This window comes from Bison bison, unplaced genomic scaffold, assembly GCF_000754665.1.
Source record: "Bison bison bison isolate TAMUID 2011002044 unplaced genomic scaffold, Bison_UMD1.0 scf7180017864066, whole genome shotgun sequence".
NCBI lineage: Eukaryota > Metazoa > Chordata > Mammalia > Artiodactyla > Bovidae > Bison > Bison bison.
The window spans coordinates 2692135-2706678 of NW_011494638.1; the positions used below are offsets into that span (position 1 = coordinate 2692135).

The window sequence follows — 14544 nt, forward strand, 5'->3', positions numbered from 1 at the left end:
AGCTTGGGAGTGTTCCTCCCTCAAAAGTTTTGTTGATTTTTTTTTTTGGAAGAGTTTGAGAAAGATGGTTGTTAGCTCTTCTCTAAATGTTTGATAAAGTTTACCTGTGAAGCTATCTGTTCCTGAACTTACGTTTGCTGGAAGATTTTTAATCAGTTTCAATTTCATTACTGGTGATTGGTCTGTTCACATTTTCTATTTCTTCCTGGTTCAGCCTTGGAAGGTTGTGCCTTTCTAAAAATCTGTCCATTTCTTCATTTTATTGGCATACAATTGCTTGTAATAGTCTTACTATCCTCTGTATTTCTATAGTATCAATTTGTAATTTCTCCTTTTTCATTTCTATTGGGTTGGCCAAAATATTTGTTTGGGTTTTTTCTGTAAGATGTAATGGAAAAACTGGAACAAACTTCTTGGCCAGCCCAATAATTTTATCTATTTGAGGCCTCTTCCTTTTTTTTGATGAGTCTGGCTAAAGCTTTATCAGTTTTGTTTATCAAAGAACCAGCTTTTAGTTTTATTGATCTTTGCTTTTGTTTTCATTTCTATTTTACTTCTGTTCTAAATTTTATTAATTTTTTCCTTCTGCTAACTTAGCATTTTGCTGCTTGTTCTTTCTCTAGTTGCTTTAGGTGTAAGGTTAAGTTGTTTGAGATTTTTCTCATTTCTTAAGGTAGGATTATATTGCTATAAACTTCCCTCTTAGAAAAGCATTTGCTGCATCCCATAGGTTTTGAGTCACCATGTTCTCATTATCATTTGTTTCTATGTATCTTTTGATTTCCTCAGTGATCTCTTGGTTATTTAGTAGCATATTAGTTAGCCTCCACCTGTTTGTACTTTTTAGAGTTTTTTTTTTCTTGTAATTGATGTCTAATCTCATAGTGTTGTGGTTGGAAAAGATGCTTGTTATGACTTCAAATTTCTTACATTTATCAAGACTTGATTTGTGACTCAAGATGTGATGTATCCTGGAGAATGTTCCATGTACACTTGAGAATAAAGTGTATTCTGCTGCTTTCAGGTGGAGTGTCCTATATATTTCAGTTGAGTCTGTCTGACCTAGTGTGTCATTTAAGGCTTGTGTTTACTTATTAATTTTCTGTCTGGATGATCTGTCCATTGGTAAAGTGGGGTGTTAAATTTCCCCACTGTTAGTGGTTTGCTGTTGAGTCCCCCTTTTATGGCTGTTAGCATTTCCTTTAATGTATTGAGGTGCTCCTGTGTTAGGTACATAAATATTTATCATTGTTATATCTTCTTCTTGGATTGATCCCTTGACTACTATGTAGTGTCCTTCCTTGTCCCTTATAACAGTCTTTATTTTAAGATCTATTTTGTCTGATATAAGTATTACTACTCTGCTTTCTATTTCCATTTGTATGAAATATCTTTTTCCAACCCCTCACTTTCAGTCTTTATGTGTCTCTAGGTCTGAAGTGGATCTCTTATAGACAGCATTTATATATAGGTCTTATTTTTTTAACCCATCCAGCCAGTCTTTTGATTAGAACATTTAATTGATTTATATCAGGTAATTATTCATATGCATGCTTAGTCATGTCCAACTCTTTGCAACCGCATGGACTACAGCCTGCCAGGCTCCTCTGTCCATGGGAATTCTCCAGGCAAGTAGAATGGAGCGGGTTGCCGTGCCCTCTTCCCAGGGGATCTTCCCAACCCGTGGATTGAACTCAGGTCTCCTGTATTGCAGACAGATTCTTTACTGTCTGAGCCACCAAGGACACCCTATATATATGTTCCTATTACCATTTTCTTAATTGTTTTGGGTCTGTTTTTGTAGGTCTTTTTCTTCTCTTATGCTTCCCACCTAGAGAAGTTCCTTCAACATTTGTTGTAAGGCTGTTTTGGTGGTATTGTGTTCTTTTAAGCTCTTGCTTCTCTTTAAAGCTTCTAATTTCTCCATCAAATCTGAATGAGATACTTGCTGGGTAGAGTAATCTAGGTTGTAGGTTTTTCCCTTTCATCTTCTTCAAATATATTCTGCCACTCCCTAAGGCCTGCAGAGTTTCTGCTGAAAAATCAGTTGATAACCTTATGGGGGTTCGTGTGTATGTTATTTTTTGCTTTTCATTTGCTGCTTTTAATATTTTTTCTTTGAATATAATTTTTGTTAGTTTGATTAGTATGTGGCTTGGCATATTTCTCCTTGAGTTTGAGACTCTCTATGCTTCCTGTACTTAGTGGCTGCTTTTAAGCTAACTAAGGTGTTTGTTTACTCTTTTGATAAGGTTTCTAAAAAGCTATACCTTTTTAGATTAATATTTAAAAATATATTAAAAGTTATAACTTTTTGGTAATTTTTAAAGTTGAACTAACATTCTTTTCTTGGACAACCAGCTATCACCAGCCTTGTTAGGTTTGTCACCTCTACTTATATGTTTTTTATTTTGCTACAAAGATGAATTTGTCCTACAAACTGTTCATAAGGAGCTTTTCTGGTTTCAGGGTATATAACTTAAGTTCTCTTCATTAAATGTTTAGTTAAATCATTATATAAAAGGTAAAAGGGGTAAACGTTGCTTTTTATTACTTTTAATGCTTCTTTCCTCATTCCTTTACAGTACTTTCTCTATAGAGCTAAAGGTTGTTTTAATTTTCTATATCCTATACTTTAAATGTTAAGTAAATTATTAATTTGCTTGTGGTAGTAAAATTTAAGGATGATTTTGTCTAGTTTTACTTCAAAGCGTTCATAGATTTTATGAAATACCCTAGGTGTAAACTAAGTGCTTTTATTTAAGCTATGCCTTGATTTATCCAAGCCCACTTTCCAGTGTGCTTACCTTTACCACTTGTCTCCTCTCATACAGTTAGTGTTTGTTAATACTGGACTGAGCCTAGAAGTTGGCTTGCCAATATAGGGTTGCCAGATACCATATAGCATATGTCAAATCAAATTTGAACTCCATATAAAAATAGGCAATCTTTGGTATAAATATGCCCCAAATATTACATGGGGCATACTTACACTAAAAAAAAAAAAAAAATTCACTATCTGAAATTAAAACTACCCAGGCTTTCTGTGTTTTAATATGCTAAGCCAGGCTAGAGATAGAGGCCAGACAATGGAAGAGGAGCAGCCAATGAGGTTGGAGGAAAGCCAAGAAGGTGTTGAGTCCCAGAGGCTAACTGAAGGAGGAGTAACCAACTGTTAAAAATCAATAAGAAAATGTCATTTAAAACAATGCTTTGAGAAATTCACCTGTTACTGGGAGAGATGGGGACCAAAATGATCCCCTACTCAAATTAATTCACCCCAAAAAGCATCTTTCTTATCTTCTTTACATATAAGGGTTCCAAGTAAGTTTTCATTGCAACAAAAAACTTTGCAGCTGAACAATAAGTTTGAAAACTAATGAGCAAAGGAAATCATGCCATTGGAAACAAATCAAACTCCCTGGGGTGAATTTAACAGACACAGGCAAAGGAAACCATAATTATTTGCTTTATTCCATAATTTATATTCTTTATTTTCAGTTTCCAGCGTATCATTGAAGGGTGCATAAAACAAATGAGTTTCAAACTAAATCAAATGAGAGCAAATGGAAATACTACATCTAATAAGAACAGTGCAGCAATGGATGCAGAGATTGTATTAAGACCTCTCATGGACTTCTTGGACAAAACGTACGTATTCTACTCAATTTTCTCTTCATCCACTGCCCTAAGTTCAGCAGATATGCACTTGAGGGGGGAAAAATACTTTTCCTCTATGTAGGACAGTTTTAAAGGGCTTCTACAGAAATAGAGCAATTCATTTAAAAAAATCAAAACTCTTAATTCATTACTAGATGGGAAATAGAAGGAATGACTATGTACAGAAAAGGAAAAATGGAAAGGAAATAAGTATTGGTAACTAAGGAGGCTGCTATTCTGAAGCACCTCAGAGATTAGGATTTTCATGCTTCTCAGATAACATTTGGACATGGAGATAGAAGTGAGTCCAGAATATCCAAGTTCATGTTGGAAACGTGCTGAAGAAGAAAATAGCACAAATATGACTAGAATCAATTCAGCCCAGAGACAAGTAGATTGCTGCCTTGTCCCACCTTCAGCAACTATTTACTTAGTGTCCATTTGCATCAAACTCTATAATCTAGACACTGGACAGCGATGATGGAGAGTCAAAGTATTTGACTCCATGGAGATTTCAATTCAGTAGTGGTGGGAATGGGTGGGAAAGGAGGCCTTCATGACCAACTAAGATAGTGTTCTTAACTAAAAAGTTGGCTTGTTTCCCTATTTGGTCCCTTCCTCTTGGAAGTTCTAATTCTGTAAGTTTGGAGTAGGCACCTATATTTTCAAATGTGTCCAAAATTGGAAACCATTGATCCAAAACAACAAGGGGTATGATTTCTTCAATAGTGATACTTGAAACCAGAACTGAAAGTAGAAAAGGAGAACATAATTTTGAAAGCCTACCAAGGGACCAGCATAATATCTACTACTTTACATATATTACCTCATTTAATATTGTTGTGACAAATTAATTAATACCAATGACACCAAGATAAATAAGAAGGATACATTACCTTTTGTTGAAGATAAGAACAGCAAAGAAAGAATTAGTAAGAACCTTCTCTATATATTAATAACTTCTTTAATTTCATTTCCCTTTGCTTATAACCTTACTGCATAAGTAAGGCTAATGTTCTTATCACTTTAATTTTAGTATTTGTTAGAAAAATTCTTATTTTCTGTTTGCTATGAAGAAATATATAGAAGAGAGGTGAATAGGTAATTAGGTAGCTTAGCGAGAAACAGGTAGGCAGGTGGTGTAGAAGAAAGGAGGGAGAGGAGAGGATGAAAGAGAAAAAGGCTTCTTCATATCTTTAGGTTCTTAATAGACACTTTTACTCTTACCACCTAATTTCCTAACAACCCCTTGAAATTTTTGTCATGACTCTTCTCTATGGATAAGACAGTTGATTCACAGAAAGTACCATTTAGCTGTGACTGTGATGGTGAGTGGAGAGCAGGATAAAGCAATCCTGAACCTCTTAAAACTCCTATGAGAATGCCTTCTGTTTAGAGATCTCCAGTCAGCAGTTTAGAGGTACATCATTTATCACGCAGAACTTTTTATTTTTGCATATGCTGTAACCAAGAGTTGGGAAACATACAGAAAGTTTTAAATTATCCTAGTACTGTTACCTACTAGGGCTTCTTAGGAGCTGTGGTGGTAAAGAATCTGCCTGTCAATACAGGAGACACAGGAGTTGCAGCTTTGATCCCTCAGTAGGGAAGATCCCCTGGAGAAGGAAATGGCAACCCACTCCAGTATTCTACTACTTAAGGGACTCTGACTCCATTTCAGCATCCATAAAACAGAGCTAATACATAAACTAGGTTGGCCCTTCTTTTCAATATATTTCAATTATTGTTTTAGTCAGTCTTAAAATAGTCTCTTCTATATCTAGTTATACTTTATCATTATATGAACTTCCTCACATTCTTAGTAGAAAGAGACTATAAAAATAGAAAAACATCAGTGAACTTTAAAAATCTGTAAGATTTTAAAATTTGAGGAAGAGATAGGCATGGAGAGCTTGGAAATTTGGGGGCTAATATGGAATGTATAACCATAAATCTACTTATTAGGGGACCTTTTAAAAGGTCAGATATCAATTCTGTTCTCAAGGAACTAACAGTTTAGAAAGAAAAAAAGAAAAGTATAGCAGATAAATGCAATAAGGGATAATACAGTAGTCTCCTATTCGGATGATCAGCAGAAATATCATTTGTGTTAGGTCTTCTTTAAACACAGATAGGATTTGGGTACATGAAAATGGGAGATGGGAATTCCAGGGGGAGGGAGAAACAGCTGGATACCTTTTTATAAAAATATGGTCAACTGTATGGCAAGATATCTCTCTTGTCAGCAAGTATATATAACATTTGAAAATTGTCTGGTTAATTGGTTTTGGGATCAGTCAAAATAGACAGTTCAGGTTCCAAAATGTATGTGTTCAGCTTACATTACCAAGTTGGTTAACTCTGACTAAATTAAGGAAGCAATCGCTAGATTTCCCCTCTATTTTTTGTTATTTAAAATGAATGATTAAGGCCAAAAGTTTTCAAGGTGGTTTTGAGATGATCCCCTTAAAAGCTGTGTTATATTATAAATATACAGGCTCTCTCTGTGTAGCCTCCCTAAATATTATACAACAATGTATTTCTTTATGCTTCATTTTCCCCACCAAGACCTCACTACTCTATAAAACAAGCTATAAAGACTATTTCCAGCTAATATAAATCCCATGCAGAGCTGCAAACATATCAACAATTTTATTCCTATTGGTTCAAGTCCAGTTTAAACAGAGTTAGATAGCGTACCAAGTACATGAGCTGACCATAAAAACAAGATCAGTTTTTAAACTCAGACCTTTAGGAAATGGAAATGACACAGCTGTTGCAAAATTGTCAGATTTGTTGTGTCTCAAATCATCCGAAGAATTTCTCTGAGGATAGGTTCTGTTGTTTTTTCATGACGTATCATCTGGTTTCTACCCCGTGTCCATATAGTGAATATCCATCTACTAGCAAGCTAGAACTACCACCTTTGAACAATGGGTTCCAAACTTGTGGGGCTACAGAGTTCCACAGCTATGCCTCCAGGGCCCCCCAGCTCTCCCCTTCTTCCAGGGTAGGTCACTTTCATGTATTTTTATATACTAGGTTCTACACACAGCAGTGTTAGGAGAGATACTTCTATGTGAAAATGAGTTTGGGAAATTTCTTCCTTTGCTTCTCAAACATCAGTTCAGTTCAGTTCAGTTCACTCACTCAGTTGTGTCTGACTCTTTGCACCCCCATGAATCGCAGCACACCAGGCCTCCCTGTCCATCACTGTCTCCCAGAGTTCACTCAAACTCACGTCCATCGAGTTGGTGATGCCATCCAGCCATCTCATCCTCTGTCGTCTCCTTCTTCTCCTACCCCCAATCCCTCCCAGCATCAGGGTCTTTTCCAATGAGTCAACTCTTCGCATGAGGTGGCCAAAGTATTGGAGTTTCAGCTTTAGCATCAGTCCTTCCAATGAACACCCAGGACTGATCTCCTTTAGAATGGACTGGTTGGATCTCCTTGCAGTCCAAGGGAGTCTCAAGAGTCTTCTCCAACACCACAGTTCAAAAGCATCAATTCTTTGGCGCTCAGCTTTATTCATAGTCCAACTCTCGCATCCATACATGACCACTGGAGAAACCATAGCCTTGACTAGACAGACTTTTGTTGGCAAAGTAATGTCTCTGCTTTTGAATATGCTATCTAGGTTGGTCATAACTTTCCTTCCAAGGAGTAAGCGTCTTTTAATTTCATGGCTGCAGTCATCATCTGCAGTGATTTTGGAGCCAAAAAAAATGAAGTCTGACACTGTTTCCCCATCTATTTCCCATGAAGTGATGGGACCGGATGCCATGATCTTAGTTTTCTGAATGTTGAACTTTAAGCCAACTTTTTCACTCTCCTCTTTCACTCTCAAACATCACATGCCTTTAAATATTAACTCCTTAAGTGTTAGTATTAATTATATATTTAAATATTTAAAAGTTAATTCTGTCTCTGTCAGATCCCAGTTTGTAATTTCTGCATCCAGCCATTCAGAGTACTTAGTAGCACTATAGAAAGTTCATTAGGCTACCCTGAAATATATGATCCAAATTTTGGCACTCTGTACAACAGGTTTGATAAACTTTTATTAAAAGAGTCTCAGAGTTCAGTGTCAAGTTATGGAAGTTATACTTTCCATAAATCTTTGTGCAGCACTGTGCCTTCAGATACTGCTGGGCCTTCATGCATAAGTGCGTTTACCAAGGGTAGCATGGGCTATTGGACAACCTACTGAATCTCAGCCCTCACTCACTAGCTTCACTTCCTTAGATGAGTCCCTCCAACCTCTCTGAGCTGGTGTTTGATTTCTGAAATGGATATACTAATCCCAGAAATATCTGCAGAAGAGGTTTCTAAACTAAAGTGTTATATAAATGCTCAATGAGGTTACCATCATTATCTCACCATGAGAAGAATTGGCAAATACTTTAAGCCTATCACAGTTGGTGAACTGGGAATCTAGAAAATCTGAACTCAGAGAACAAATTTGTGTTTGTTGGGAATGAGTAAAGTCTAAGGATACAAACTTCCAGTAAGGTAAGTCCTGGGGATGTAATAGATAGCATATATATATATATATATATATAGTATAGTATTTATAGGAAACTATACTGTATCATGGAGAAGGCAATGGCAATCCACTCGGTACTCTTGCCTGGCAAATCCCATGGACGGAGGAGCCTGGTGGGCTGCCGTCTCTGGGGTCGCACAGAGTCTGACACGACTGAAGCAGCAGCAGCAGCATACTGTATCATGTATTTGAAAATTGCTAAGGGTAGATATTAAAAGTTCTTACTATAGCCAAACAACATAACTCTGTGAGGTGATAGATGTTAGCTAAACTTACTGTAGTGATCATTTCACAATATGTACATTTATCAAATGATTGTCTTGTGCTCCTTAAACTTACACGATGTTATATATCAATATCTCAAGAAAACTGGAAAAAAAATAGCGGTAAATTTTGCTTTTGAGTGAATCATATGCAGGTTTTCCATGTCATTGTGCAGATCCAATGCCAGTTAGTGATGAAAATGTGTTTCTTTGGTATTTGGCCTGTACCATGAACACGGGGCATGTAACCCTGAAATGCAGGAAAAAATCATGTACTTTGGGAACCTTGATGTCAATTTGGGAAGCAATTTAAGCAAAGAAATACTCTGAATTCATTTTCTACAAAACAATGATTTATACAAAATATGATGAAACAGATTTTTTACATTATGTATTTTGTTTTCAGTAAATGAAATTTAGCATCTGAAAATTATAAAGGCCTATTCAGGTATCTGAATCTCAGCCCTGAAAAATGTGAATGTGTGATCAGTAAAATAAGGTGATACCTCAATGAGAGACTCCTAAGCAATTATGTATTTTATTTCAGATTAAGTCTCTCAGCAAAGATCTGTGAGAGAACAGTCCTGAAGCGAGTATTGAAAGAATTGTGGAAGCTAGTTCTTAACAAAATAGAAAAACAAATTGTTCTCCCTCCTCTGACAGATCAAACAGTAAGTATTCAAACTCATGTTTGATTATACTTCCAATAACCCATCTAATTGGTTTTTGTTTCAATGAATGGTTTTGATCCAGATGAAACAGTAATTAAATTCATTTTGGGGGAAAAGGGTTTGATATACAATGGCTTAGCAAGGATCATTCCAATGACATTTCCTTATATGAATCAGTTTTATTTTCCGTTATGGCTGGATGTTGAATATAGTTTCCCTGTCTTATACAACAGGACCTTGTTGTTTATCGATTCTATATATAGTAGTTTGTATCTGCTAGTCTCAAATTCTCAATCCAACTCTCCACCACCCCCACTACAAATCATTTTTAAATAGTGGAAATAGTAGTCAAACTTCACACTTGCTTGATATTTCAAACTTTCTCTCTTAAAAAAAAAATGTATCAAAGCCTAACTTATGGGGCTATCTCATCTACACAAATCATTTTTTATTTAATTTCATTATGAAACTTCACCCCAGAGGAACAGATACATGCTAGAATATGCTTGCAGTGTTTCTTCCTGCAATTTTACAGTTTAAGACGATAAATCTAACCCTGCTATCTGGAATCTTTTTTTAACCTTTTGCTTTTATCAATCACCTTTGCACTTAGACATAAATATAGGTGATATCTTTTAGTGGATTTGATGGACATGATTGTATCAGACACAGTGAAATAAAAAGGAACTAGAAAGATCAATGACAGCAAAGTCAGACAGTGATCAACTGCATATACCAGCCAGCTCAGTTCACATATCCTGAGCCAAGCAAAGAAAGAAATAACCCTAACAAGCACTTGCTATGGTGACTGAGAAAGACAAGTTCATATAAATAATGAGTAATTATAAACGAATATATTGACACCATTAATCATGCACATTCAGTGAAATTTAGCCAGTGACATTATATAAAAAATATTTTCTTGCAAATTGTTCCAAGGTGCAAAGATTCATGTTTGTTGATTTACCACCAGACAGTGAGTGTTAAATATAAATGACTTCGAGTTTTACTTCATGCCATGAGTATGCGGTATAATCATAGCCTACACATATGGGTAGCCAAATCACAGTTAGAAACATACACACTTACGTCTTATTCTCCTATAATACATAATGTATTTCTTTAACATCAGCTAGCTTTCACTTAATTGGCCAATAGGGGAGGCTGTCAGGGCAACCTGCAAGTTGGGTTGCTTTACTTACACACTTTATTTACATTCTAGGCTACTAATGACTATTCTGGTAGTGCTTCCGATGTTTATTCTGATGTTTTTCCAGCTTTCCACAGGGCCTTGAGGTGCTAGGGAAAAACCTCTGGCTGAGGAAGGAGTTAAGAAGGCAGGGCTCTGACAGTTTGGATGGCATGTCAGGAGGACCAACTCCACCTTCAGCTCTGGATCTTGAAATTTTGTGTAATTTATTTTAAGGGGTAGGGAGTGGAGGGAAGGAGTTGCCTCTGCTACAAATAAATAAATAAAAGGTAAGCTCACTGACGTAATCCACATTGTACACTAAACTGGCTGCCAGAGCAGTAACTCAGTGAAACTTCCAGAAGTGGGATGCTTGTGAGGACAGTTGTATTGCCAGATACAACCCTAGATATGTGCTAGGTATCCAGATCCAATTTGTAAAATAGACCAAATTTAGGCCATATAAAATAAAAGTCACAAGTCACAAACATAATCAGTAAAATAGAGAACACTGTCTATTGACTACATTTCGACTTTGTTACTCAAGATCTTACAAGTTGCCTCTCTCCTTTTCTGTGTGTGTGTTCCTAGGGACCCCAGATGATTTTCATCGCAGCTAAAGATCTGGGACAACTCTCCAAACTGAAGGTAATAAGAATATGTCTGTGAAAGGCAGTGCACTGACTACAGTTCCGTGAGAAGCCAACCTCCTGTTAGTAGTGATATCCAATACAGAAGGACTAAGGATGTGTGTCTCAGGTCTCACAATCTGTTTTAAGAAGAAATTAGAGTAAAATGGAGGGACTGAATTGTGCTTTCTTCTTCTCCCCACACCGTATATCTTTTTGTATTTTCCAATTCGTAGGGCAGCAGGGAATTTTTGACTGTGTTGAAGCATTCAGGATTACTGTTTTGAAATAAATTAGAGAGCATATTTTCATTTTTATAGTGAATTGGCTTTGTATGAAGAAAGGCAAAGAGTGCTCCACAGAAACCCAGTAAAGTCTAGAGAACTCTTCAGGCAAGAAACCTAATGCAGGAAAATAAACTTATCAAAGCAGACATTGAGCTTGTCAAGATAATCAACCCCATTATAACAAGGATTTGCTATATAAACAATCCTACCCGTTATTATTGCTTGAGAGTCACAGGACTTTGCAGTTGCTTAGGGAACCTCAGATTTGTTTTCCCTCTAGAGTAGAAATTTGACTGGTTAAAATACATAGTTGTTCTGTAACGGACTTTTTGTACTTAGCACAACGTCCTGCAGTTTCATCAGTGTTGTGGCATATAACAAGAGTTCCTTCCTTTTAGAGGCTGAATAATATTGTATTTGTAAGTACATACCACTTTTTATTATACATTCATTTATCCATGGGCCACATATAGGCCAAACTTGTACCTGTAGTTGAAATATATGTTCTTGTTCTATTTCTACCTGAGAGAATATGGTGTAGCATGGGGGTAGGTTCCAGATACTGACCACCTTCTACCTCAGCTGCTTCCAAATATGTGACACTGGCCAAAGTACTGAACATGTCTAATTTTCAGATTTGCCATTTGTAAAGTCAAGACAGTGTTAACCCTTGGCTCATAGGATTGTTGTGATGATAACGTATTCATTATCTTTGCATGGTAACTGCAAAGAGTATGCCTCTTTCCACTCACAGAGGGCATTCTCTTGTCTCTTCCCCAGGCTGGCAGCTCAGGGTTACATATCATTGGGGCTGTTTTGTGTGTACACAACAGGGTAAAGATCATCCACGTGACTGCACCTTTGCTTACTGAGTTGAAATAGATGCCCATTAATGGCAGTACCTTGTTATATCACCTACTTTGTCCCCTTCGTCAGAAGAAAAGTTAAAAGCCAATAATCCATTTAGAAGACAGAACCATCACATGAGACTTTTTCTCACAAGTATTCAGTGCTGTTGGTGGTTCAGAGGGAAAGTAGAAGGTAGATGCCATTGTCAAACTATTGTTTTGGATCTTGGATCTCTATCATTTTCTTGATCCCTTTTATTACCTCCCTGAGATTTCTATCCCCTCTTTTGAAAAATGGATTTATACAGCATTTAACTTTCTCATAGAAAACCTGGAAAAGTGAAACATCACAGTCCCTTATTACAAAAGAAATGGCCTTGGCAGTGTGTGTAGATCTGTGTGACATCAGGAAACAGATACTGCATCCCCTCCAGCTTCAGCTTCCTGAGTTGAATGCTTTATCAGCTATAACTGTTTCAGTTTCAAGTGATGGAAAGCCAGACTAACAAAAGCAAGGAAAGAATTTATAGCTCCATGAAATTTTACAGTTCTGGGCTAACTCTGGTTTCCATCACTGCTTGATTAGGAAGTCAAACAATGTTACAGAAGCCAGTTACTCTTTCAACTCTGTTCTTCCCTTGTTTGACTTACTGCCTTAACAATCCTCCTTTCCTGTTTGGAGGACAGTTCTCTGCTTATATCTAACATTTTTGAACTTGAAATTTTATAGAAAAGAACACCCACCTTGATGCAGGAAATTCTAGCAAAGTCCACAGGCGCATCATCAGTGCTAATGCAATATTATCACCATTCCCAAGCCAACCACTGTGGCCTGGGGGATGACATATACCATTGGGCTTAATTCACATACCCACACCTGAGCTGAGGAGTGCTGTCAATCCTGTTCAAATCTTATGAACACTAAGTGAGAGAGAGACTGGATCCTCGGTGGGCATATGTATGCTACCTGGGAAAAATCAGAGTCTGCAGAAACCACAGCACTTATATCCCTTTAGTGGCCTCAAAATTTCTTCAATTCAGTGAATTCTCTTGATTATAATAAACTAAAAGCATATTATGAATAAAATGTCCTAAAAGCATTAATTCATTAAGACTGAAATAATCCGAAGGACTAAAAATAGAATCCTGTTGTTCATAGGTGATAGAAAAACAACTTAGTTTTAAAACATATTTTTTCTATTATTGTTCCTCAAGTTTTTAAAGTTATTGGTCCATTTAGTTATTATTATTTGAATTACTGAGCAATAAGTCTTCTATATTGTTAAAGATTAAGATTGTAGCCAAAATATAGAACTACCATTTTTTAATTGAAGTATAGTTGATTTACTATGTTGTGCTAATTTCTGCTGTATAGTAAAATGATTCAGTTTTACATATATATACATTGTTTTTAAAATTCTTCACCATTAGTGTTTACCAGACGATATTGAATAGATGTACTTGTGATATACAGTAGGACCTTATTGTTTATCCATTCTATATATAATGGTTTGAATGTGCTAACCCCAAACTCTCAATCCATCTTTCCTCTACCCACTTCCCCCTTGACAACCACAAGTCTGTTCTCGGTGCCTGTGAGTCTGTGTCTTTTGTAGATAGGTTCATTTATGCCATATTTTAAATTCTACATATAAGTGACACGTTATGGTCTTTGTCTTTCAGATTATTTCACTTAGTAGATAATATCTAAGTTTATCCATGTTGCTGCATTATGTACATGTACTACATCTTTTTTAAAATTAAAAAAAATTATACTGGAATATAGTTGATTTACAATGTTGTGTTAGTTTCAGGTGTACAGCAAAGTGATTCAGTTATACATATATCCATTATTTTTCAAATTCTTTTCCCATTTAGATTATTGAGTAGAGTTACCTGTGCTAATGGTAGGTCCCTATCAGTTATCTTACTAATGTGTATATGAGAATCCCAGACTCAGTTTATCCATCCCTGTCATGTTTCCCCTTTGCTAACCATAAAAGTCTGTTTCTTCTGCCCATTTTTCAATTGGGTTGTTTGGGATTTTTTGTTGTTGAGTTGTATGAGCTGTTTGTATATTTTCGAAATTAAACTCTTCCTAGTTGCATCACTTGCAAATATTTTCTCCCATTCTGTAGGCTTTTTGTCAAACCTTGTGCATTTGATTAGGCCCCATTTGTTGATTTTTGCTTTCATTTCTATTACCTCGGGAGAATGACCTAAGAAAACATTGGTCCAGTTTGTCAAAGAATATTGGCTGTGTTCTCTTCTAGGGAGAACTGCAAATTTTATAAAATGGTTTTCCCATATTTTACTAGAATGTTGCTTCCAATGTTTCGTTTTCATTTCAAATCCTGGGTCTTTTAATTTTTTCATGTATTAGTTTGAAAGCAGATTGGATACACAGGTAAAGTGTCATTTGAAATAATAGTATTAATGAGTAAATTCAGC

At 36.2% G+C, this 14544-nt stretch overlaps 1 protein-coding gene across 1 annotated transcript in view; it reads left to right on the forward strand.

The window, feature by feature from the left end:
* Positions 1–14544, forward strand: part of UNC13C (unc-13 homolog C (C. elegans)) — a 673935-nt gene that overhangs the window by 592653 nt on the left and 66738 nt on the right. Inside the window, exons 27-29 of the mRNA XM_010836764.1 lie at positions 3502–3651; positions 9017–9140; positions 10921–10977. Of these exons, the coding sequence (XP_010835066.1) occupies positions 3502–3651; positions 9017–9140; positions 10921–10977 (331 nt within the window). The remainder of the gene's footprint in view (positions 1–3501; positions 3652–9016; positions 9141–10920; positions 10978–14544) is intronic.